General features: G+C 32.2%; 6 protein-coding genes and 1 long non-coding RNA gene across 24 annotated transcripts in view; 3 read left to right on the top strand and 4 right to left on the bottom strand.

Moving 5' to 3' along the window:
- The first annotated feature begins 1,122 nt into the window (after positions 1 to 1,122).
- LOC108474864 (auxin-responsive protein IAA14-like) lies at positions 1,123 to 3,171 on the top strand. The gene is made up of 5 exons (XM_017776893.2): positions 1,123 to 1,512; positions 1,605 to 1,840; positions 2,002 to 2,137; positions 2,621 to 2,682; positions 2,762 to 3,171. The coding sequence occupies exons 1-5, from the start codon at positions 1,238 to 1,240 to the stop codon at positions 2,797 to 2,799; spliced, it is 747 nt and encodes a 248-aa protein (XP_017632382.1). The 5' UTR covers positions 1,123 to 1,237; the 3' UTR covers positions 2,800 to 3,171.
- Positions 3,172 to 5,944: 2,773 nt separating this feature from the next.
- Positions 5,945 to 9,244, bottom strand: LOC108474811 (uncharacterized). 2 transcript variants are annotated; one of them, XM_017776833.2, is made up of 7 exons: positions 8,940 to 9,244; positions 8,688 to 8,809; positions 8,286 to 8,424; positions 8,132 to 8,190; positions 7,839 to 8,037; positions 7,187 to 7,298; positions 5,945 to 6,522 (listed from the first exon to the last, which is right to left on the bottom strand). In XM_017776833.2, exons 1-6 carry the CDS (start codon positions 8,998 to 9,000, stop codon positions 7,195 to 7,197), a joined length of 684 nt encoding a protein of 227 aa, XP_017632322.1. In that variant the 5' UTR covers positions 9,001 to 9,244; the 3' UTR covers positions 5,945 to 6,522; positions 7,187 to 7,194. The 2 variants fall into 2 exon arrangements, with proteins under 2 accessions (XP_017632322.1, XP_052881957.1); XM_053025997.1 differs by having other exon boundaries at positions 5,945 to 7,298; positions 8,940 to 9,243.
- An 856-nt stretch (positions 9,245 to 10,100) lies between these two features.
- Positions 10,101 to 11,204, bottom strand: LOC128290262 (uncharacterized). The gene is made up of 3 exons (XR_008279947.1): positions 10,963 to 11,204; positions 10,763 to 10,848; positions 10,101 to 10,328 (listed from the first exon to the last, which is right to left on the bottom strand). It is a non-coding gene; the product is annotated as an uncharacterized LOC128290262 (long non-coding RNA).
- A 3,404-nt stretch (positions 11,205 to 14,608) lies between these two features.
- Positions 14,609 to 16,368, top strand: LOC128290436 (transcription factor bHLH92-like). Its single transcript, XM_053025974.1, has 3 exons — positions 14,609 to 15,189; positions 15,264 to 15,542; positions 15,617 to 16,368. The coding sequence occupies exons 1-3, from the start codon at positions 14,848 to 14,850 to the stop codon at positions 15,698 to 15,700; spliced, it is 705 nt and encodes a 234-aa protein (XP_052881934.1). The 5' UTR covers positions 14,609 to 14,847; the 3' UTR covers positions 15,701 to 16,368.
- The window catches only part of LOC108474497 (40S ribosomal protein S15-4), a 96,070-nt gene continuing 87,707 nt past the window's right edge, over positions 15,989 to 24,351 (bottom strand). For 14 of the 16 annotated variants that reach the window (XM_053025990.1, XM_053025989.1, XM_053025986.1 and 11 more), the window contains exons 2-5: positions 17,480 to 17,517; positions 17,248 to 17,396; positions 17,040 to 17,097; positions 15,989 to 16,437 (exon numbers count right to left, since the gene is read on the bottom strand). In XM_053025990.1, coding sequence (XP_052881950.1) covers positions 16,189 to 16,437; positions 17,040 to 17,097; positions 17,248 to 17,396; positions 17,480 to 17,482 — 459 coding nt within the window. In that variant the 5' untranslated portion in view covers positions 17,483 to 17,517 and the 3' untranslated portion in view covers positions 15,989 to 16,188. Of the gene's footprint in view, positions 16,438 to 17,039; positions 17,098 to 17,247; positions 17,397 to 17,479; positions 17,518 to 20,875; positions 20,887 to 22,073; positions 22,084 to 24,351 lie in introns of those variants that run through there. The other 2 variants (XM_053025991.1, XM_053025993.1) reach the window with 2 other exon arrangements.
- On the top strand, positions 18,122 to 19,832 carry LOC108474499 (uncharacterized protein At2g34160-like). 2 transcript variants are annotated; one of them, XM_017776444.2, is made up of 5 exons: positions 18,122 to 18,506; positions 18,857 to 18,905; positions 19,137 to 19,199; positions 19,397 to 19,464; positions 19,564 to 19,832. In XM_017776444.2, the coding sequence occupies exons 1-5, from the start codon at positions 18,213 to 18,215 to the stop codon at positions 19,639 to 19,641; spliced, it is 552 nt and encodes a 183-aa protein (XP_017631933.1). In that variant the 5' UTR covers positions 18,122 to 18,212; the 3' UTR covers positions 19,642 to 19,832. The 2 variants fall into 2 exon arrangements, with proteins under 2 accessions (XP_017631933.1, XP_052881938.1); XM_053025978.1 differs by having other exon boundaries at positions 19,376 to 19,464.
- Positions 19,813 to 21,974, bottom strand: LOC108474498 (pentatricopeptide repeat-containing protein At1g63330-like). Its single transcript, XM_017776439.2, has one exon. It carries the CDS (start codon positions 21,972 to 21,974, stop codon positions 20,043 to 20,045), a length of 1,932 nt encoding a protein of 643 aa, XP_017631928.1. The 3' UTR covers positions 19,813 to 20,042.

The raw sequence follows: 24,351 nt of genomic DNA, 5'->3' as shown, positions 1-24,351 counted from the left end.
GATAGCATATCATCATTTTACTTTTAGATTATGTAATGATTTCAAATATAATTAATTATTACAAATATTGAATTATTATTTAACTCGCTTGGTATTGGTATTGTTGTCAATGTAAGAGGATGTGAATCGAGTGCGTTGATGCGTATCATCCTCTTATGTAAAAATTAAGGAGGAGTTATGGATAGTTCTTGACATTAAAACAAAAATTAAGAATCATGATGCTATACTCACATGAAAGAAAGTAAATTAAAGAAAAAATACTAATCAGAATAAAAACCCATTTTTATGTATGAGTGAATGTTGTTATAAAGAAGATTGACGGCAATGATTTTAGTTTTAAAAATTACAACTGTAGCAATAATTTCAATCAAAATCGATTAATACAAACACTAAACTGAATAAATTATTTCAGCAAATAACTACCAGTTTAGCACATGAATTAGACACCATAAAATTCAAATCAGGCACCTAAAGTTTCAAAACCTCGACTTTGTAAACACAATTAAATTTGAGAAAAGTACCATAAAGGCTTTTGTACTAAGAGTTGAATTTTATTTTATCCCGTCTACTTAAAAATTTGACAAATTAGTCCATGTATGTTAGATCAAAGAGCAAATTGGTCTTTCTGTTAAATATTTTATCGATTTCTGCTGTTAAAAACTAATCCATATATATCAGCATGAGGTGGGAGTAGCACGCCACTTGTAAGTATTTGATTATTTCATCGGCCACCTCAATTTTTAATAATAAAAATAAGTGAAATTTTTTATCAAAAAGAACTAATTTATTATTTTTAATTTAATATAAAAATTATTTTTTTAATTTTTTAATAAAAGAAGCAAAAATATAACGTGTTTATTAGTACTAAAATTTCTATAGTACTTTTACCGCCAAATTCTTATCCACAATCATAGTATAATGATTGAAAAATAAAAGGGCAAGTAATTAATTCCACTAGGGGCTACAAAAAAGTATAGTTTGTTTCACCACTTTCACCAATTTTCTTGCAATGTCATGGGTTAAAGATCCAACGTCCCATCTCTCTCCACGTGTTGACAAACCATGGATGATGATGCTGATGATGTGACATACACATCCAGCCATACAAACTCAACCCCCCCGCCCCCATAATTTTTGCCTTTTTATATCATTGAGGGTTTCCCTCTTTCTTACTTTCTTCTTTCTCTCTCACTCTCCTCTATTTCTTAACAAACATCAACTCCAAAGATCGCCAAACATGCTAGGAACTGAGCATGATTTGAACTTCAAAGAGACCGAGCTGTGTCTCGGCCTGCCTGGTGGAAGTGGTGGAGGAGGAGGAGCTGCCGCCGTCGGTGGTGGTGGTAAAAATGAAGTGGAAAGTTCCCCAAAGACCACCGGGAAAAGAGGCTACTCCGAGACTGTTGATTTGAAGCTCAATCTTCAGTCTAAAGAAGGTTGCATGGATCTGAATCAGAACCTAGAAAATGGTTCAAAAGAAAAGAATCATCTCCCTGCAAAACCACCAGCCAAGTATGTCAAAAAAAAAACTACCATTGAAACATATTATATTTGTTTTTTTTCTATATTTGTGTGTATATATTGATTTGTGGTTGGATTTTAAGGGCACAAGTATTGGGTTGGCCACCAGTTCGATCTTATAGGAAGAACATTATGGCTAACCAGAAGAACAACAGTGACGAAATTAGTGACAGAGCTAGCAGTGGCAGTGGGGGTGCAGCGTTTGTGAAGGTTTGCATGGATGGTGCACCATATTTGCGTAAAGTAGATTTGAAGATGTACAACAGCTACCAAAAGTTATCCGATGCCTTGGCTAAGATGTTCAGTTCCTTCACCATGGGTAAGTTTTACGGTTCGAACCTTAACATGCAGCTTAGGGTTGATACTTCATCATCATGGATAGATATAACATTTGTTTTTTAAGACAATGATATGATATTTTGAGGGTTGTAATAGTAAGAAATCTGAGTAACTTGGTGGGTTTTTTTTTTTTTTTTGAAGGGAGTTATGGATGTGAAGGAATGATAGACTTCATGAATGAGAGCAAGTTGATGGATCTTCTCAACAGTTCTGATTATGTGCCAACCTATGAAGATAAGGATGGCGACTGGATGCTCGTGGGCGATGTCCCATGGGAGTATGTTTCACATATTTTATATATATATATATATATGCATGCTAGTCTTCATTAGATATCTCCCCACAGTCATGCATGCACATCTTTTAGCAGCTCACCTCACCTACAAATTAATCTGCTTTCCTTTCGATATATATTCTAGTACACCCAGTTAGGTGAAAAAATTAACATTTCTAGTATATAATTGAGTTTTTATTAATTTATTAAACGTAAAATGATAAAAATATTTTCATAATTATATAACTTACTTTATACATAAAAGAATGTTTTAATAATTTCTCAGATTAAGTTAGTGTCCGATTGACACGTAACATTAACTCAATTATGAACTTAATATAATTATAAATATAGATAAAAGTTGATGTACTTATAGTACGTAATTCTATGCACTTAACATATCTACATCAAAAAATTTTAAATCTAAATCTACTTAACTTCATTTTTTAACAAAATCTCATCATTTTATTTCTTATTTTTTCACAGGATGTTTGTTGAATCATGTAAACGTTTGCGCATAATGAAAGGATCAGAGGCAATAGGGCTTGGTACGTTTGATTTTTTATTTATATACATACATGAATTCAATTCACAAATGTAAAGTTAATTTGTTGATATTAATTTCAGCTCCAAGAGCAATGGAGAAATGCAAGAGCAGAGTCTAAAACCATTCAAGATCATGGAATTAGAGCAAAGGGGGCAGTTGTCCCCTACAACTTTGTTGAGATGGTGTCATTGTATTGTATTAAATATTTCATGTATTTGGTATATATATATATATATATATATATAATAATTTTATTAAAAAAAGAAGAAGAAAGAAGAAGATTTGGGACATTTGTAATGGACAAGAAGCAAGAAACTTAACAGTATTGTCTGGCTTTGTTTATTACTAATGGGGGGGAGAATTGTTGAATGATCACATGTTTTTGCCATTGTCTGGTCGTCTTTTACTGTCATAGTTTCTTGTCTATGTGTTTTGTTCTTCCCCCCCTTAGTTTTTAATGCTAAAATTTTCCTTTCCACCCAATCAGAAAGATTCTTTATTCTCTGTAATTCCATCACTTTATTATCAAAGATAATATGCTGAAGAATAATTTTAATATAATATTATTAATTCTTATACATATTATTAGAGACATAAATAAATGCTTTGAAGTTTTTATTAAAATATCAGGACCCTACCAGAGATGGGGGAACATTACCATGTGCAGGCTGATGGTGGCATTCATTCATTGCCATTAATGCAGGTTTAATTTATATGTTTTTTATGATTTTTTTAATAATAAAAAACATAAAATAAATAACGGGAGTTAAATAAAATGATAAGGTTCTCTCTTATTTTAATTAGTGGTAGAAGGTTCGATTCTCGCTTTGGGTATAAAGCAGCTTTAAAAGTTGTGATAAATATCTACTGCTTTAACGAGCCAACAAAATTATTGTGGTTAGAATTTTCTATTCAAAATAGCATCGTAAATTTGTAATCATACAATGCAATTATTTTTATTAAAAAAATCGTCTATTATATTTTACGCTTATATTTAAACAATTAATAATTGTTTTAGAGGACTACAATTATAAATATAATGTAATTATAAGTATAAATATATTTTAGATGAATTGTAATGTAGAATTAAATCAATATAAAGTATAATTGATGAAGAATAGGAAATAACTATATCAACTCAGTTATGAAATTACTAAAATCCTCGCTATATACTAATTAATTTATATTTTTAGGAGGGTGTTTGTATCTTTTAATATAACAGTCAATAAAAATATTTGAATTGAACACTATGCGTGATAAATGATTAAATTTATCATTCTAATCAAAACATCAATTAATTTTTATGTGAATTTTAATAAATATATTTGTTATATAACTTTTTACTGTAAAAGACATTTCCAATTTCTCTCAATTTCGAAATTGAGCAAGTTAGTCCTCTTAAAAAAACTGGAGCAATTTAATCACTGTCAATTTTGAAAGTGAGTAATTAAGGACAATTAATCACAATATTAATGTATTTCATGAATTGTGCATAATTTTGATTGGTATAAAACAAATTTAGCCCTTGATGTTTACATATTTTGTTAATTTTGTCTTGATTCTAAAAATTTAACAAATTTAACCTTAATATTTACACATTTACAAAAATACGGTTAAATTTGCTGAATCATGAACAAATTGATAGAATATGTAAATTATGAGGGTAAATTTATCATTATACCAATAAATTTTATGTAAGATCAATAAAAATATTAACATCGTGATTAATTATCCTTAATTACTCACTTTCAAATTGATAAAGATTATATTAATCCAACCTTTTAAAAGAATCCAATTTACTTAATAACGAATTTTTTTTAATGTTTTTTACCTAAATAATGAGTAACATTTATGTCATTTATACGAAGTTGTTTCTTAAAATATATATTTTAATTTTTTTAATTGTTTATTGGATCTGACAGAAGCAGCAGTCTAATGTTCATTATGTTATATATAATAAGTGCAATTTGGTCATGTTATATATATACAACCGAATCATTGTGGGAGGCAGCAAAAATCTCTTTTAATATGCTGCTAACTACTTTATTAGCTTTTCTTCATATTTTGTCAAAGCAAAAGGGTCTTTGTGAGGGAAAAAGGTTTTACTGATATTAACCATGTTAACTTTATCATATTAAAATTTATGAATTAGATAATAAATTTAAAATATTATTAATATAATTATACAAAAATATGAGACAAATCAAAATTTAATATCGATAAGTTGAGGTGATAGTTAACTCGACGTTGTAAGATTAAGAATACAAATTCAAACCTCGAGAAAATTACTTATTGGGAGGGTTTTAACTTAAGCACTCATAATTAAAATAAAATATAATTTTAAGTCCAATGTAATTAAGCTCTTGAGACTGACTTTTCCATTGGAGCCCGATAAAATAATTTAAAAATTAATTAAGTCCATGATCGAATGTCACACTCAAATTGTGGTTTTATTTAAAAATTAGCAATTAATTAAGTCCTTAAAATTAGTTTTTCCATCGAAGCACCTTACATATGTTAAGTGATGACTTAATGACTTACATGGCAATTGATATTGAAAAAATATATAGTGTGACGGTTGAATATAAAATTAAAGATGAGACTTATTTTGTTTTATATGTCACGTTAATCAATATTTAAAAATTAAAAATGTTAAATATATATATTAAATATTCTGAAATTTTATCAAAATTCCTTAAAAATAGATTGGAAAATTTTAATCTATTTTTAAAAAAATTAAAACATATTCAATAAATTTATAAAAATTTAATCATCACATTTTAACTTACCCTTAAGGAAATTTCTTTGCACAACAAAGTACTCATTATGCAAAACTTGAATAAAATGATCACGATCAAACATCCCACCCGAAATTTAAAGTAGCTTAAACATGATTGTAGTTACATGAGATATAGTTATAATTTTGAGTTAATTGACATGTTTTATAATTTCTTAGTATTTTTCTTGAATTTTATTTTTTAAATATTTTTATAATTTTTAATGATATTATAATTTATTTTTATTTTTTTAAAAATATTTTATATAATTTTTAATCAAATTAATACTCAATCAATTCAATTAAATGCAATTTTCAATTAGAAACTAGATTAATTTTTAATTATTTTATCCCTTAACATTTAAGCCTCTAATGTAAGTAACAAAAGGGCCAGCCAGACGAAGCACCGACCCAAATGGATTAAAATTTGTACACATACATCGTACCAAGTTTCCAGATGAGCATTAATAAAAGTTATAATGGAGCATTGTAGGTCCAAAAATCTCCTTTTAATTTTCATATATGAAATTTCTTTTTAAGAAAAACCTATTTCAAATAATTATAAACATTCAAACAAACATAGAAATTGTAAGTTGATAAACTTAAACTCTTAAATATTGTTAGGATAAACTACACCAGTTGTCCCTAAACTTTGATTAACACTATATTTCGGTCCATGTTTTGAGCAATGAATTCAGAATTGAGCTCAAACAGCTTACTACTTTGGCTCAGACTCAACTTGATTTCAACACATCCCTGATCATCTCTCATTCATCATGTATGAGAAACAAAGACATGTCCCACTGGCTTTTAACATGCCTGTAGTAATAAATTCATGGTTTAAGCTTGAACTTATTGCTACATCTACTATGCAATATGGCCCCAACCTTGAGTTAGACTTTAATCACATTCTACTCGGATCAAACTTCTGATTTTCGGTTTGACCAAGTGAATTAACTTTTAAATAGTGTTTGAATGAAATTGACTACTGATTCCAAGTTCAATTGGTTCGACGGGCTGACCTTATTTTTTTTTATTCAACGGCATCCATCTTCATTTTCTGGGCTGCAAGTAGAAATATCAGGTTTAAAGAACAAGTCGAAAAGCTCAAAGACAAAGCCGTCTCCCAAAAGTGATGGCAAAGACAGAACAATGGACCAGTCTGGAACCAAAAGGGTCACTAAATTCAACTTTAATGGCAAGATCTTGACGAACTATAAAGCAATATGATCCTACTACTAGACATCAGGAATATTGTACTCACTCAGAAGGCAGTAAAGCTTATTGATTGAATCAATGAAAGCACTTCCCCTCAGATAATTTGCTGGATGCGTTAGATGTTAGTTTGTATGGTACAACGACAATACGTGTCGCTAGTTGTTATTGTCTAAGCTAAAAGGGAAGTTGGCTAATCACCAGGAACCATCTTATACTTTTCTAAGCTAAAAGGGAAGTAGGCTTAACAATAATGTTACATCAATATCAAAGCTATATACACTTCAATGTCTGAGACAAGATGACAAACATTGAGAGTAGACACCAAAGAGTTCGACTAGAAATTTGAGAGAACTTCTTGAAATAAAAGTAAAGAAATAAATCATATGGCAATCCTAGCATTTATCAGAGCACAAAAGTTAAATTAAATTGTTGTTTTTAGAAGGCCTGCAAAATGGCATGGATGAACATAACCATACTGCTCAGACGATTAGAAAGGACCAAATAGCAATACCTTCGTATTTACTGTATTTGATTTTGAGGCAGAGAAAAGAATTCCTTGGCATTATGTGCCACCTCGGCCTCCACTACTGCTTCCAACACAAGGTCTGATCCTTTTGCACTTTCTGCCATCAAGATTGACAGGTACTTATATGAGTATATATGTACTTTACATGCATCATGAAGAAGTACTAAAATCTCATCTTTGAAATGCTTGTGCATGCATATCAGGTGGCTCTAAAAAGAAGTACTAAAATCTTATCAGCTGGTGTACCACATAGAATATGGTTGCAAAAGCAATTAAACATGGAAATATTTTGATTCCATTGGTAAATGTACATTTTTTGCTGGAAAGGGAGTCCAAATGGAAGGACGGGGAAAGGGGCTGTTAGGGGTAATTATATCATGACTTCTTCACATCAACAGGAAGTTAACACTAGCATCACGAGTTAAAAAGAGAAATAATGCGATAAAAATATGATGCGGGAACCTGAGGTTTTCATCAAAATATACACATCCATGTAAAAACATCCCCAAATGAACATTTTATGTAAAAGCATGGTATGTTTAGTGATTTAGCAGCTCGAGACAATTTAGAAGAGCACCTACAATAATAAACCAAAGCAAAACAACATCTAATAAATGATTCTAGGAAATATTATGACCTTTCCGATCTGGAAGGAGTCCAGCACTTTCAGCTGAAATTGGAAGAACCGAGAAATCACCAATTTCATAATTAAGATTTTTGTCTTCTACACTGAATCTCCCTGAACCAGCTTTAACAGCTTCGGATTCGGCCAATCTTGCATAGGCAGTTGCTTTGCTATGCAAATCAGTTGAAGCCAAAGACTTTGGAGTATGATCCTGAGAAGGATGAATGTGAAAGAATAATGAATAAATCAAAACAAACAAATATAAAGTAAAAAAAAAGGGTATAGTCAATAGGTAACTAGATTACCTTCTTCACAGCATCAGCTGAATTCTTGTCTTCTTCACATTTCTCAGATGGAACTGTACCTACAAAAGAAAATGGTGGGGGAGGATGTTAACAAATGTGAAGTAGAATGAGATAGAATGCAACGGAATGCACATGACTAAACTAAAACTAATACCATTACTATCAGAAGCAAGCTCTGGAGGATTTTCCATCAGTCTTCTAGTCATAGGACCAGGATTCATAAGAGATAAACTCCGTATTTCATGCCGAATTGCATCTAGTTGTGCCATTGTATCTTGAAGCTCTTTGGTAACCTAAAATCGACAGATTCTCATAAGGTGAAATAGAAAACCTCCCTAAATTTGTCTTCACTACTATCTTCACAGTCAAAGCATGCTATAAACAATTCATTTTCTATAACCTATATAACATACAAGATGGTATAGAAATTCTTCTTCCAATGGACATTAAAGCACTTCCAAATTCTTGGCAGGAAGAAGAACAAGAACATAAAATTTAATTTGGTAAAGAGGGGTTTTCTTCAACTTTGTTATATTATTCAAAGAAAAAGAAGTACCTGACGAGCTTGAGATTGTTGCATAACATTATCGAACTGACCACGAGCTAATTGAACATATCCAATTGATCGACCTGCTAATCTTCCAGCTACTTTTGCAATTTTAGGCAGATCCTTCGGTCCTACAATCGATAATACAGTAAAACCCATTTCAGCTTTGGATTCAAAATGGAAGTATACCTTCAAATCCCATTGTCCCAATTAGCTCAAATACCTAAAAGATATAGAAATATAAAGCGAGAGAAGAATTACCAACTAGAGCAGCAGTGGCTCCGATCAAAAGGAAGAGCTCCCCGTATGAGATACCAAACATATCGAGATACTTCAAAGGAAAATGTGTTCTTTATTAGTATAAGCTTAGAGGTTGCAAGATTTGGTATTTACTGGTCTGGGTTGGAATACTAGTATCCATAACAAAACTGCAGCCCATGTGTTTGTTAGATTGTCCCAGAGAGTTCAAACCTAAAAAAGACTGTTTTCTCAATATGTACAGACCAGGGAGTTCCCAGATAATAGGATACTCGTATATTGTCAATAGGTATCTAAATTATATAACTTTTCTCATTTAAGTATTTAAAAATAAAAATTTTGTCAAAGTAATTACCTAAAATTTTATTCCTTACCACTTTAATATTTAACACCTTCAAATCAATCAAATTATAGCACTTAACATTTTAAGTAAAAATATTTAAAATTATGATTAAGTAAAATTTTAAATTAAATTAAAAAATATTTTTATTGAACATTAATTTTAAATATTTTTTTAATTTTTTAAAATAATTTCATTATAGTTTTTGATCATATCTGCTCTGTAATGATGGTTATATGACAAGTCCAACATGTTAACGTGATATTGCACGAGACCATCACCTATAAATATCTCCAAGAACAATGTAAAGGGGATCGACCCTTCAAGAATTCTAAGCTTATACTCTTTCAAGATTTTTGTAACACCCTTGCCCAGAATGAACAGATACGTTCCAAGCAAAAGATGTCACATTTGGACACTGAAGCTAATTTAACTCAAGCATCAATATTAAGACTTCACTTTAACATAATTTACCCATTTGAAGATATTTAAGTAATTTTTAAGTTTACTTAAAGTTTGGTTACAATTTGGGGTCGTTCGGGGTTTAGTCGGTGCAAAACAAGGTTAATGTCACAACACCGGGCTTTGGATATCGCGACGCCGAAAATAGAATGTTCCAATGACTCCAATTTTGTGACACTAAAAGTTGGGTGTTGCGACACTAGGCTTTGAATTTCGCAACACCGAAAACAGATTACTTAAAACATATTTGAATCATCTAAAAACATGTTCAAGCTATCATCAACCTTCCTATAAACACATCTAAACACTTTAGGAACTCAAAATATACTAGATTATCATTCAAAAACTTTACCTAACACATGAATATACTCATCTAAAGAAGTTCAATTCCAAAGCACAAAATGATAATTAACATCTATGGCATAGTTTTAGAACCACATGACAATTTATAATAAAAAATTATATGATTCTAACCCTAAGTACATGCCACTATAACTAATATTTAAGTTTCAAACTCTTCAATCCTTGCTTGATGATGAGATGAGGATGAGGAAAGCCACTTCAAAATCTACCTTCAAAACGATCTTTACCTATGTATTTTAAAACAACGTGTTAACCTTATGAAAACTTAGTAAGTACTAAAGAATTCAAACCTTACTATTGAGTTTAATTAACAATTTTAATAAATAAATAAACATTTTAACATGACCACAGTAATTAGTCTTAGTGAACAGCAACAAGGTCATTCTTTATTTTTCCGCTTACCATACTTTTATTATTTACACATTGATCATGTATCATTCAACTTCGCCCATTGTACACATAACTTCTCAACATTATACAATTTGGTCATTTTCTCTTCACTCTTAAATCAAATTCACAATATTCACATTCACTTACTACTTCCTTGAGTAGTTCATATATAAATTAAGTTAATAATACTAAATTGCATGAAAATAACATGTTCATTAATTTTATTATTTTCAAAAATCTAATTAGGTAAGGAAAATTCTAAAGTACTTACAAATTTTGCTAAACTAGACTTCCTTCAAGCTTTGTCTACTTGCTTCCCTTTGTCTACACCCCTTCTATCTTCTTCCTTCTCTTTCTCTTCGTTTCACATAAATATCATAAAATATGAAAAATCAATATTCATCCACAACACTTTCATGTTTAAATAATCAAAGTAGACATGAAACTATCACGAAAACATGAAGATATTACCTTAAAAGCTTAGTTCATCACATTATCTAGATTTTCTCTCTCCTCAAGTCTGAACACTTCATTTCTATTCAAAAATTTGAGCTTGTTAGGTTGTGGGTGACTTGATTTAGCTAAGGTTTTGAATGGTAATTTGATCATTTTTAGCTTGGAATGGCCATAATGGTGATGGAGGATGAAATTGAAGAGAAAAGAAAACCTTCTTCTCCCCAACAATAGTGGCAACGTGAGAAAGAAAAGAAAGATGGGGAACTTTCACCAATAATAAAAAAATAATTTAATACTATAATAATAGTAGTAATGATGATGAGTAAATAAATATTATTATAACTAAAAAAAATCTATCAATCATCATTTTCCATTAGATCTTGTTGAAATTGTTTTCCATGTCCTCACATATTCCACCGATAATTCAATTTAATCTTTTTTACTTTTAATTTCTTAATTTGACCTCAATATTTTGTAAAACCTTACAATTTAGTCTATACATCGGTGTAATATCTCCCACTACATCAGTATTTTAAATTTTCTCCAGTCATCTACTTCTTTCTCCATTAACGCTTATAAATTTTATTTTATTTTATTTATTTAGAATAAATTCGATTCATAATGACTCAAAATTATACTGTTACGATCAACGATTTTCGAGGATGTTACAATTTTCTCAGCCCTCAGCCTTCAAACTTTTTCAACTGTCATTCTTTATAGCCTTTAACTCTCAACCCCAGCTAGGTAAACTGACCTTCTTAGCAACCATTCTTCTCTCCTCTACATCTTTCCCTTGCTGAGTCTAGTATCAATAAAGTTAAATGCCTTGATTAAAATGAAAAAAATAATAATAAGAGGAGGGAAGGAAAAGTCTCCCATCTTCTTCATGCATTCAAGGGGAGAGAAGCCATAAGCCATACTTGTTATTCGAACACACAAAAAAAATTGTCTTAAGTTTTGGTTAAGTTAGAGAGAAAGAAAGAAGAATTTAATGAAACAATGGTTACTTATACTTACCACCTTCATCCTTCCATCGTTTGGCTTAGGAGAGGGAAGAACAATTCCAACCCATTCAAGGGTATGAAAGCCATCTCTTTTAAATTCTAATTGAATTTTAGTTGAAGCTCTTGTTTGAGATGAATCCATTACTCAATTTTTGTTATTCAATGAATTAGTGTAAGATGTATTTAAGGAGAACATGAAGTTTCTAAGCTTGAAAATATGAGATATATGGTAGTTTAAGCTTAATTTTGAAATAAAAATACATCTTGTTAAAGCTTTAAAGTTAATGTTGAAATTAGGTACCTATGTGTAAGGGATAAGAACTTTGGGGTTAAATTTCATTAATTGATAGCTCGAGGTCTTTAGAATATAATTATACAATATGATTTAGTTTCAATTGAGTAAATTATAAAATATGGAAATTCAAATATGAAGGCTAAAAGAGACCTAATTGAAAAGAATGTATAAAGGTTTAATTTGAAATTATTTCATTATTGACTAAATATTATAGCTTGTGGATATAATGTGTTAATACTAGTTTAACCATTATTATATTTGTTGTTGGATGTGTATAAGTAGCAAATATTGATTTGAATGTTAAACGTATGATGATATATTAGTGAATATGTACACTCGTAATATGATGTGAAAATGGGAGTGCAATTCATCGCGTAATTTGCCTAGAGCACTAGGTGTCCGTGGGAAATGTGTTACTAGCTCCAGAGAACTGGTGTCTGTGAACGAATGTTGATAAGTTCTCCAAAGCACTGGGTGTCCGTGAGAATATATTATTAGTTTCAGACTGAATGTCAATAAATGTAAATTAATATATTCAAGAGCATTGGGTGTCCATGAGCATATGTCGATCAATCGATCAATTAGTTAGTATCCCCATGTGTGTATGGGAAGTAATGTTAGTGCTAGAGTTTTGGGGGTCAGTGAGCATATATTGATATAATGATCCATGTATTCATTTGTGAAACTGGAATCAATAATAAAAGCTATTGGTATGAAAATTGTTATTAGTTATTAAAAGTATATTGATAACAGTACTCTAGAATTGAATAGTTATTAAAAAAATGTATTTGTGATTAGTAGTGATAAAATAGTGAAATTGAAACAACATAGTGAATATGTGTTATGATTCTTGAAATCAAGATGCACATACGTTAGAGTGCTTATTAATATGTGAAACAGGTAACAAGCCATAATCTTAATATAATGAGGTTGTCAAACATTTGTAAGGCATGATTACATTTGTGATTGATGATTACATTTGTGATTGATATTGGTTTAATTTTATGCCATGTAAATATGTTTAATTATTTCGTAATTGATTTGAATTAGTTTTAGTTGTTTCAACAACGTAATGTGACATCATGCATTTGGATTCGTGATCAAGTTGAGTGTGGGGTGTCACAATGGTGGTTAAGGTGGAGAGAGAGAGAGAGATCTCCTTTCATGGATAGGTTGATTGGTTTTATACCCTTAACACTGATCCTGAAGTGTCATGTGTTGTCTTTCTATTGATGGCTATGAAACAAGTTGGTCAAATAGTCTGTCACCGAAAATCTATGTAGGGTGACGATTAGATTGTCTAATCACTTCAGATAAGATGTGGTTGACTGGTGTTAGAGGTGGCGGGTAATATGCGGGACCCATATGGCCTTATGGTCAACGAGTATGGTAATGAGTTATTCTTAAGGATCTTTTCGAGAAGTATCCCCGAAGAGTGAGCTCTTGAGGGGTGCATCCATAGAGGAGAGATGTATCATATATAAATATATATAAATATGTGATAATTTAAGTATGAAATAAAAATATATATATACATTGAAAAAAATTATTATAGCACAAACATCCAGTTTATCTTTCATTGTCTAAAACAATTTTTGGCCCAAACCCAAACAGTGATGACTTGAATAATTAATTCAAAACCTAAAGGTCAACATCTTCATTTAATACCTACAATGAGATATTGGTGCTTGTAAGCTATTTGAGTCTCAATTGAAAAAAAAAACATAAACTCTATTCAGTAATTATCAAGACGAGCTCGAGCAACTTGAGATATCGATTGAGTCAAATTCAAGCTTAGTAATACTTGGCTTGAACTACTCATGAGTTTTTTTTTAATATAATTTTTTAATACTTTATATTATTAAATTACGTTATTACCTTTAATATATATTATTAATCCTAAGCTTAATTATCGTGCCAAGCTCGAGCACATATAAGCTTAATTTTGGGGTAAGATAAGGCAAGATCAAAGAAGTTATTTCATAATTGGATTGACATAAAAATTTTAAATACAATCATACTCAAAAGAGATCAAGGCGAGAAATATAAAAATCGAATCGAATCGAGGTGAACAAAAAATAATCTCGCCTTACCTGTTGTCCTACCTAATATTGTATCTCCCCACTTTAATACTTTTGAGATGTCTTTAAATTTTAAATCCTTTCAAAATATTAAAAAATAAACAAATAATCGATTGAATATATGTTTTTAATATTAATCTCGAGTTCAATTCCTAATCCTTCCGAGTAAATAAAGAATGGGTACATACAACAAGTTGTGGTGGGCTAACTAAGAGCTAAAAAAAAAAAACTCATGCCCAATTTCAACAAAAAGGTCCAAAACCCTAAGACCACTTGGGGTTACTATTTGAGTCAAAGACATTGACCTAGGACAAATCGCCTGCAACGAAGTGAAAGAAAAATCAACGCTTTGAACAATTTTCATTTTTGGTAACCAGTTTGAAAATATTTTTCAACTCAAGTAATATGGACTAAAGCCGTCATCATCATCCTATATAAACGTGTCAAGTTCAAATCGAAACTTCTTTAAGTTCCCCATAACCAAAAACAGGAAAGAAAGAAAGAAAACGAAAGCCCCACCATGGATGAGCTGATAAAACTACTATTAGGTGAACATGGAACAATATGGTACGAAACAACCCCTGTTCTTCAACCTGTTAGACCAAGCGCTTTTCAGCCATATCCAAAAACACCAAGAACCGAACCATGGTTGGAAGCCGATGGATGTAATAATGGAGTGAGATCAGGGAACATAAACAAGAGATTGATCGAGTTCTTGAGGAAAACAAATTGGGTTTCAGTCATATCCAAAGACGAAAAAAAACAGAGGTGTCTTAAGCACATGATGAAAGAGAGAATAAGAAGAGAAAAGCAGAAAAAATGCTACTTCGCCTTGTATTCAATGCTTCCTCTTGGAACAAAGGTGGGTTTTTTTTGTTTTTGTACGAGTGTTGATTATGTTTTTTTTTGAGCTTTTTGGTTGGTCATTAATGGCAGAACGATAAGAACTCGATAGTTCAAACGGCAACCATGAGAGTTCGAGAGCTGGAAATGGAGAGGGAGGAATTGCAGAGGAACAACAACGAATTGCTTGTAAATTTGGGTGGCAATGCCAATAATGAAGGAGCCAAGATTAGAGCAAGGATAGATGATCCAAGTTATGAGATTGATTACATGTTGGCGGTTTTGAAGTGCTTGAAGACATTGGATTCGAAACCCGGAATGATCCGAACAACGGTTTATAATCAAGAACTGGTTTTGGATCTTGCAACTAAGGTTTGCCCTCTTTTCTCTTTGCATCATTACAAATTGAGTTTACTAATTGCATCATTTGTTGTTTATTTTGATAGATGAAAGCTGCCGATGTAGAAAATGCTATAAATAGAACATTGCAAGAAGTGGAGAGGAAGCTTGAGGAACGTAGGAGCATATGATTTGATGTCAAATCAGAGACAAGGTTCAAAATTTCTAATCTTACACCACTGGATAAACAAAAGATTAGATCCCGAACACGATTTTGTTCTGATAATTAAATTCTGCTTGTAGTGATGACAATAAGATGAGATTTGATCTAATGAAATGTTGCATATTTACCAATAAAATTTTGGACATTCATTCCGCATTTTCATCATCATTTAAAACCCTAAATTTGTGTAATTGAAGATTTAATATCTTTTACTACTCCACCTATGGTTCAATCGAGAAAATAAACAAACTTCATCTTCATCACAAAATCTAAAGACATCTCCAGCTATCATAACTAATAGATGAAACAAAACACTCTTTAAAACATTGTCAAGTCTCATTATCTAAAGAAGCAACCAAAAGGGTGTGAAATTTTCATTACTAAGAGTGCAACAAACAAAATTTAACTCTCAAATAGTAAACCCCAAATTGAGGCTCCAAGCAGCATGAAAGGGCTTCACTTCAGAGGGATGAACCTTGAAGAATGAGTAGCACCGATACCGGGTCTACCGTGCTTAACTGGCTTGTACGAAATAGAGAACTCAGCAAGGTAATGGCTGATCATTTCGGGCTTGATCTCAACCTGATTGAATGTCTTGCCATTGTACACACCGATAATGCTACCAATCATTTCGGGTACGATGATCATATTTCGGAGGTGGGTTCTGACTGGTTCTGGCTTCTCACCTGGTGGAGCCTCCCTTTTCTGGGTTAAGACATCCGAACAAAGATTATGCTTTAAGTATAATGTTTAACTCAAATAGAACTATCAAACACTAATGAGATTTTATCAAGATAATATCCTGTAAAGCTGGATTTAGAACGAAAATTCTGCAACAAAAACGCTACACCAACAATGAATCACTCTAACATTATACAATTACCCCTAACCATCCAGCAATGATCAGAAGTAGAAAATTAAAAGGAAAATGAACTAGCAAAATGCAAAAATATGGAGAAGATAGTTGTCATAATTTATCATGTTCTATTATGCACATTCAAGGATTGGGATATAATTGAAAATATAAACAAATGAAATGCAACCAATTGAAGTACAAGCATTAACAAAAGGCTTCAGTTGCTAGAATTTGGCAGAAAACAAATTTCCAAATAAAAATGAATACATCCATCAAAAATGATAAATGAAAATGGAGAAATAGAGCAAGCCATGGAAAACAATCCTAACATAACTATGAATACTCAAAATTAAGTCAAAATTCTCAACTGTCACATCAAATTTTAGATCTAAGATAAATCCAAAATTGATAAACATAAGAAATGAAAAGAGGAAAGGGAAGAACAAATTACCGCCTTGCGAAGTTTCTTGATTAAAGCCATGGGCTTTCTCTTGAGACCCCTCTGGAACCTATAATAATAATAATAATAATAATAATAATAATAATAATAATAATAATAATAATAAGGAAAACCCATTTCATATTTTTCACTAATAGCAATTAAAAAAAAAACATATTTTGCAAAAAAAAAATGAAACTTGCTTCTGTTTTCTTATTACCTTCTGCGAGCACGGGCAGGAAAGAGCTTGACAAGCTCATCAGTGGACATATCAAGGAGAGCATCCAAATCAACACCTCTGAAGCTAAACTTCTTGAATGTTCTCTTCTTGGGCACTCCAGCCGCCGCTACCTCCGTCTCAACATCCGCCTGTCAGAAAAAAACCATTTTCCCCACCATAAGAGCAACAAAGAATAAGAAGAAAGATGAAGCAGAGGATAGAGATCACTTACCATGGTCGAAAGGCTTGAATTCTAGAGCTGTAGCCGTTAGGGTTTTGTTTGGGGGAGGTTAGTTTTGTATATAAAGGCTGAAACCCTAAAGTAAGCTTTTTAGAAATAGTGTAAGTGTTGGCTATTTGTTGGGCTGGGCCTGTAACATAAGTTTTTTAAAAAACTTATATCAAAGTATTTTTACACTTTTGGGTCGAGTTATTTATTCAGTTCTAAAAATTCGTCCGACGAATAGCGAGAAATAGTAAGAAGATTTAGATAAAAATATAGGCTCGAAAAAAGTCTTGAATAAAAAATAAGATTCGTTTTTTAAATGGATCAGGCTTTATGTAGATTTTTAACTCAAGCCTAACTCAAACAAATTATTTTATTACTATTTCACTATTATATTGCTATTATTTTATTATTATTGTTAAAATTTCAACTCAAGAACTTCGGTAATTTAGTAATTACGTGTTTTTAGCTTAAACTCAAATTTGAAACTTAACTCGAATTTAATTAATTTTTATTTTTAAACATTTAACTCAAATTGAAAAAAAAAGAATTTATAATTATTAAAATGAGCACGTGGCAGTTATTCATTGGACAGTATCCTTGTAATTTTCCTTTATAAAAAAAAAATCTCTTTCCAATCCCAAATCACATTTCACAGAAAGAAACTTTCTTCTTAACTGATTACCGACTTTTTCCCGCCATATTTTTCACAGAAGAATCGAAGAAACGAGTTGAATCAATGGAGTCGACTGTTGCAGAAGAAGTTTCAGAGAGCCCTATGGCCCAAGAAGAAGCCAAGAACGAAGCGACCATCATCGCCGGCGACGATGGCAACATGGAGAACGGCAAGAACCCAGTATTAGTCGCTGTAGTTGCCGCTGCCGAGGTTGCTTCCATCATTTCTCCTGCGAGAACTGTCGAGTCGCCACAAGAGATCGAGACTATGAAGAATGAAAAGAAGAAGAAGCAGAAGAAGGAGGTCCAAGTTTCCAATACCAAGAAACCCTTCATCTTCTATCTCAATCGTGCTAAGGTAAAAAAAAAAAAAAGAACATTGTTTCAATTTTGGGGTTAATGATTTTCTTGGAGTAGAAGTTGAGATTTGTTTCTTTTCACTGGTTTTCTATGCTTTTGCATCTTTTCCGAACTGGGTTTTAGTTTCTTCTTCTGTTTCTTGGTGCTCAAATTGGTTTCTGATGTTTTTTTTTTTCATATCATGGGATCTTTAATATTTTTTGGCTCTAATAATTCATTGGATAAGACTTGGTTTGTTTTAATGCATTTAGTTGAGTTCTGTTCATTGATTAAATTGCATATACACCTTCCTTCTTTATAACTTTATGGGGTTTTAGTTAATCTAATCTAATGCTTCCTTTGTTGCAGAGGTACATAAATGAGTTCAATGAAGTTGAGCTTTGCGGCTTAGGAATGGGTATAATTTTCTCTGATCTTTTTACTTGATTCTTCTTGTAATCAAATAGGATGATCAGTCTTGTTACAAAATCTTGGTCAAGTTCTTCTTCGAGTATTATTAGCCATATGTATGTATGTATGTATGTATGTATGTATGTATGTATGTATGTATGTGTGTTTAATGATTTGGACCATATGGTGTAGTTTGTCATTGGAACTTTTGCTGATACTTATAGTTATTTAACCGCAGCTATTCCAACTGTTGTCACTATAGCTGAGATCCTCAAGCGAAATGGATTCGCAATCCAAAAAGGTAATAGAAGCCTCAAGTTTTTCTTTCTTAAATTACGGCCACAAAATTTATCATGATAGCTAACATAATGAAATGCTATCACAAAACAGAGGGCATTAAATCCGCAAAATAACAGCCATAACATCATATTGTCATTGCTCTTTAACTACCTGCTTGGTATGTTGTCACTGATTCAGATTGTTTGGCAATGAAAACAGGGATAATGACATCAACTGTACTCAGCACCCAGGAGGATCGAAAGGGCCGTCAGATTGAGAAAGCTAAGGTTAGTTAGTTGCCTTGCTTGTATACCATCCTAATTGACAAGTCCTTGTTGTTCATATGTCTAATTCTCCGTTTGTGTTTGTCTTTGTTTTTTTGGAAGATTGAGATTGTGCTGGGAAAAGCTGAGAAATTTGGTGCCATGAATGCAGTTGTAACCCCAAAGAAAGCTGCTGATTAGAAGGCATAGATATTAAAGAAAAGCAATAGCATTGGGAATTAACTACTTGTATAGCATCATGGATGATTTTTCCATGAAGTAGGAGATAGTGGAACTACTTTTCTGTCTGTCTGTGTTTTTTTCTTCTTTTTTCAGTCTTTTATAATAGTTGAGTATCAATCTATTGTACAGTTTGTACAAAAAGTTTAAAAGAGGATGTATTTTGTGAATATCAGTTTGAGCACAGCTGCATTGTCATCTTAAGTCTCAATCCTACACTATGATCTCATCTGAATCGAATTCATAAAGAAGCAAGCTTTGCTATTCTCTTAGCACTTTCTATGTTAAGCAGAAAAGAGAGGAGTTATGGCAGATGATTGATATGTTCACATTGGTATTAATATTACAAGAAACAGCCTTTTTCAGATAACCTCTGGAAGGGACTCGAGAGCTGCACGACATTGTTCATCCTTCATGGCAAGGCGTAGCAGTAATGAAGTGACTCCTTCATCTGCTGAGAAATTCCTTCTGCGCATTTCTTCCAAAAGATTCATTGCTTTTTCAACCTCCTTTTCACGTAAGAGTCCATGAATAAGGGTATTAAATGAGATCGAGTCGGGTATGCAGCCTTTTTCTTCCATTTCCATGAGCAATTTATTGGCTTCCAGTGACATACTTTGCTTGCAGAGGCCGCTGAGCATTATGTTATATGTTACAACATCAAGAGACAACCCTTTCTCAGAAATTTCAGTAAACATTTTCCTAGCTTCTTCTGATTTTCCAGCTCTCCACATTCCATCAATTAGTATGCTGAAATGTTCAATGCTCGGTTTTTTATTGGTACTTTCAAGTGAATGAAAGAGATCAAAAGCCTCCTCAATGTGGCCATGCTTGCATAGCCCATCCAACATGACAGTATATGTAGATAACGCTGGAGACTGACCATAAACATGCATCTCATTAAACATCTTTTCTGCAGTGCTCACTTGCCCTTCTTGGAAAAGCATTCCTATGAGTGTGTTGTAAGTCACTATAGTCGGCTTAATTCCATTGTCATGCATCTTCTGAAAGAGTTCAAAAGCTTCATCCATCTTCCAACTCTTGCAATAGCCACTAATCATTATATTGTAGCTAAATGCGTCAAGCTTAAGACCTTGATCAACTATCAAACCAAAGAGTTTGGTTGCCTCATCTAAGTGACCGTTTGAACATAATCCACTCAAGAGTGAATTATAAGTTCGTATGTCTGGCTTCGCCCCCCGTCGAATCATCAAATCAAGTATCCTTTGAGCTTCTCCTGTCTTTCCTTCTTTGCCTAGAGAATCTATCAAAGTTGTGAAGGTTACCACATCCGGAGAAATTCCATTTTCAACCATCCGATTGAAAATTTTCACAGCTTCTCCCCACATTCCCACTTGGCAAAAACCATGAATCAAAGTGTTATACATGATCAAATCCGGAGTGAGTCCTCGACTAACCATTTCATCAAAAACATTAACAGCTTCTTTCAACCTACCTAGACGACAAAACCCATGGATCAAAGAACCATAAACAACAGCATCAGGACTAATTTGTTTCAAAACCATTTCAGAAAACACACTCGCTGCCTCATCAACCATCCCATCTTTACAAAAAGCATCAATAACCATACTAAACGTCAGCAAAGTCCCTTGACAGTTACTATTTTCCATCTTCCTATGCAATTCTAGAGCCATACCCGGATGACCAAAAGAACAAAGCCCGTTAATTAGAATCCCATATATAACACCGTCCCCTTGAAACCCTCTTTCACACATTTTATCAAATACTTGAACTGCATCTAAAACCTTACCATCCGCACACATACCCTTCAACAAAATGCTAACAGTAACCAAATCAGGCTCAAATCCCCTCTTTATAATCTCACCAAAAACACAAAACCCAGAGCTCATTTGTTTTAATTGACAGCAACTATTCATCAAAATGCTTAAAGTATACAAATTTGGTTTAATCCCTTCAACATTCAACTTCCTATACATTGAAAACACATTTGAATTGCATTTAAGCTTTGAAACTGAATCCAATACAATATTAAACGTTTGAATCAATGGAGAAGGTTCAGTTGTTACTAACTTGTCAAAGTAAGTAAGTGCATCGTGGAGGGTGATTTTACCTGATTTACATTGACGCCTGACGAAATACTCGAACTCGTTGGGACACAAAAGGAGGGGTTTTCGTGGGTTCTGGACTCTGGGTTTGGGTATCAATGAAGAGCTTTGAAGAGGGTCTTTGGTGAATAGAGAGGAGAGGGAGCTGAGTGCTTTGGTTGTTCCTTGAACTGCATGGTTAGAATAAGCTTTGCTCTTGAGCAACATGTGTATAACAAAACCAGGAAAGGAAAGAGACTTAACGACAGTTGAGCTGAAACCTGAAAGATGAAACGAACATCAAGGGAACTTATCAGTCAAGGTTTTCCCCCAACTTGAAAGGCTGAAATAGCATGGATTGCCCGAGGCTTCGAGTCCAGGGCTGGCCGCTAAAATGAATAGGGTTAAATTTGGCACCTGCTATTAAAATGGTCAAATTCTTATATTAGTTCGTGCATAAATAGTCTTTATATTTAATTTTGATTATTTTTAATATTGTGATTTTTCTAATTTTGAAATTTAAATAATAACCCATAAACCACATAGATTAAATTTATTAAGTTAAAAGTCTCTATTGTCAAAGTGAATAAAAAATAAAGTCGATTTTAAATTCTCAAATTATGTATTAATTTATAATTTCGATATACGTATGTTGAGATTTAATTAATGATGATAATGAGACATTTTAAGAAGAGACATGTTAGGACAACTTACTATTAATTACTTTGGGACTTCATGCGGTTCTCATATAGCCCTAGCAGAAGTGCTTAATTCTGAAGTTAATCAGGCTACGGTTTAGAAACTAACTATGAATCCATGGTATTATTGATTTTATTGAGAAACACGTGTCAAATTTTTATAGGTGCTCTATAAGATTCGACACATAGAATATAACGGAGATACAACTGCTTAGTAAGGAAAAAAAAAAGGAAGAAAGATGATCAGATTTCCATCCTCATGTATAAAAATAAATAATTCCAAATTATAATGATAATGGGAAAGAAAATAAGAGGGAGTTATAAGTTTATTCAAAATTATGTATTTTTAAAATACTAATTTTAACTCTTTCACGCAATAAATAAGAAAAAATTATTTTATCCTTTAATTTTTCTGTTCTTCTTACCAAACATATTAATTAAAAAAATTCTTTCTATTTTTCTACTCTTTTAGTTTTCATTTTTCTAATTTTCTTTTCACCCCACTGAACAAATATAATTGAAAAATTTTCAACAAAAATTTACTAAATTTTGAATTTTAAGAAACAAAACAGTAAAAAGGAAAAATTAAAATGACAAGATAAGTAAATAGTAAAACTAAATTTATAATTATTATGTTTTGTGTGTTACTGTCTACAATTCTATCAAATGAATCAAAGATGATTAAGTTGACACCGATATTATTGAAACATTTTTAGAAAATATAAATGTAATTTTTTAGAAAAAATGGATTCGAGTAAATTCTATGGTAAATTTCTATAAAAGGAAATAAAGATAAATTCTTGTGTTTGATTTGATAGTTAAGTGTTGAATATTCGAGTTCTGAAAGTAAACTTTTATTTGGATAGATATTTATGGTAGGCCTTTTATTTGAGTAACTCTTTTTAAGTGTGTCCCTTCCAATTGCTTTTTTGCTCATTAATTCATATTGTCATTTTCCTATCATGTTATAATGTTATTTTGTCGTATTTTAATCATTTTCTTTAATCGGGTCTCTAAGTCAATTATAAAATTATAAAATTACACCTTTTAACACTGTAGATAGCCCATTTCGCCTAGGCCCAAACCAATAATGAAAACAAGGTTTTAATGTCCTTTTCTTTTTGGTTTTAAAAAACAAATTAAATGGCTTCATTTAAGAAAAGGGCTCTGCCCATTAACCTGATCCATGCGCGCATTTTTACCCTAAATGGGTAAATTGCGCATCTGGTTCCTCACTTTTGCGTTATTATGTGATTGGGCCCTTTTTGCATGTCTTTTGTTTTTTAAATTTTCCCTACGATTTATGTGCTGTTACGGTTTGGTCCATGTTGAAATGTTGCGTTCAGGGACATGGGATAATTTCATTTTTTAGCCCCTATAAGTTTGCGCGCATTGTATTATACGAGCCTTAACCCCCTTAGTAGTAGGGTAACAGGCTAAAAATTGCAGATCTTATCTCCATGTGTCGGCTATGGAGCAGATAAAAAATGGCAATTCTTATCTCCATTTATCGGCTATGGAGCAGATTTAAGCCACCGGCCTTATCTCTCTGAAATAGTAAGAGAGCAAGTTGAAGATACGAGCCTTAACCCTCTAAGCAGTAGGGTAACAGGATGAAAATTGCAGATCTTATCTCCATGTATCGGTTATGGAACAGATCGAAAATGGCGAGTCTTATCTCCATGTATCGGCTATGGAGCAGATTTAAGCCACCGGCCTTATCTCTCTGAGGTAGCAAGAGAGCAGGTTGAAGATACAAGCCTTAACCCCCTAAGTAGTAGGGTAACGGGCTGAAAATTACAGATCTTATCTCCATGTACCAGCTATGGAGCAGATCAGAAATGGCGAGTCTTATCTCCATGTATCGGCTATGGAGTAGATTTTAGCCACCAGCCCTATCTCTCTAA

The sequence above is a fragment of the Gossypium arboreum genome, chromosome 3, assembly GCF_025698485.1.
Source record: "Gossypium arboreum isolate Shixiya-1 chromosome 3, ASM2569848v2, whole genome shotgun sequence".
In the NCBI taxonomy this organism is placed as follows: Eukaryota; Viridiplantae; Streptophyta; class Magnoliopsida; order Malvales; family Malvaceae; genus Gossypium; species Gossypium arboreum.
This window is presented reverse-complemented; position numbering and strand designations above follow the sequence as displayed.

Coding starts and splice junctions, on each gene's coding strand:
- LOC108474864 (XM_017776893.2), top strand. CDS start 1,238: ATGCTAGGAACTGAGCATGATTTGAACTTCAAAGAGACCGAGCTGTGT. Junction 1,841..2,001: donor GTTCAGTTCCTTCACCATGG/GTAAGTTTTACG, acceptor TTTTTTTTGAAG/GGAGTTATGGATGTGAAGGA. Junction 2,683..2,761: donor ATCAGAGGCAATAGGGCTTG/GTACGTTTGATT, acceptor TATTAATTTCAG/CTCCAAGAGCAATGGAGAAA.
- LOC108474811 (XM_017776833.2), bottom strand. CDS start 9,000: ATGTTTGGTATCTCATACGGGGAGCTCTTCCTTTTGATCGGAGCCACT. Junction 8,191..8,285: donor GCTTGCTTCTGATAGTAATG/GTATTAGTTTTA, acceptor TTTCTTTTGTAG/GTACAGTTCCATCTGAGAAA. Junction 8,038..8,131: donor CAGCTGATGCTGTGAAGAAG/GTAATCTAGTTA, acceptor CATCCTTCTCAG/GATCATACTCCAAAGTCTTT.
- LOC128290436 (XM_053025974.1), top strand. CDS start 14,848: ATGGATGAGCTGATAAAACTACTATTAGGTGAACATGGAACAATATGG. Junction 15,190..15,263: donor TGCTTCCTCTTGGAACAAAG/GTGGGTTTTTTT, acceptor CATTAATGGCAG/AACGATAAGAACTCGATAGT. Junction 15,543..15,616: donor TTTTGGATCTTGCAACTAAG/GTTTGCCCTCTT, acceptor TTATTTTGATAG/ATGAAAGCTGCCGATGTAGA.
- LOC108474499 (XM_053025978.1), top strand. CDS start 18,213: ATGGAGTCGACTGTTGCAGAAGAAGTTTCAGAGAGCCCTATGGCCCAA. Junction 18,507..18,856: donor TCTATCTCAATCGTGCTAAG/GTAAAAAAAAAA, acceptor CCTTTGTTGCAG/AGGTACATAAATGAGTTCAA. Junction 18,906..19,136: donor GCTTTGCGGCTTAGGAATGG/GTATAATTTTCT, acceptor ATTTAACCGCAG/CTATTCCAACTGTTGTCACT.
- LOC108474498 (XM_017776439.2), bottom strand. CDS start 21,974: ATGTTGCTCAAGAGCAAAGCTTATTCTAACCATGCAGTTCAAGGAACA.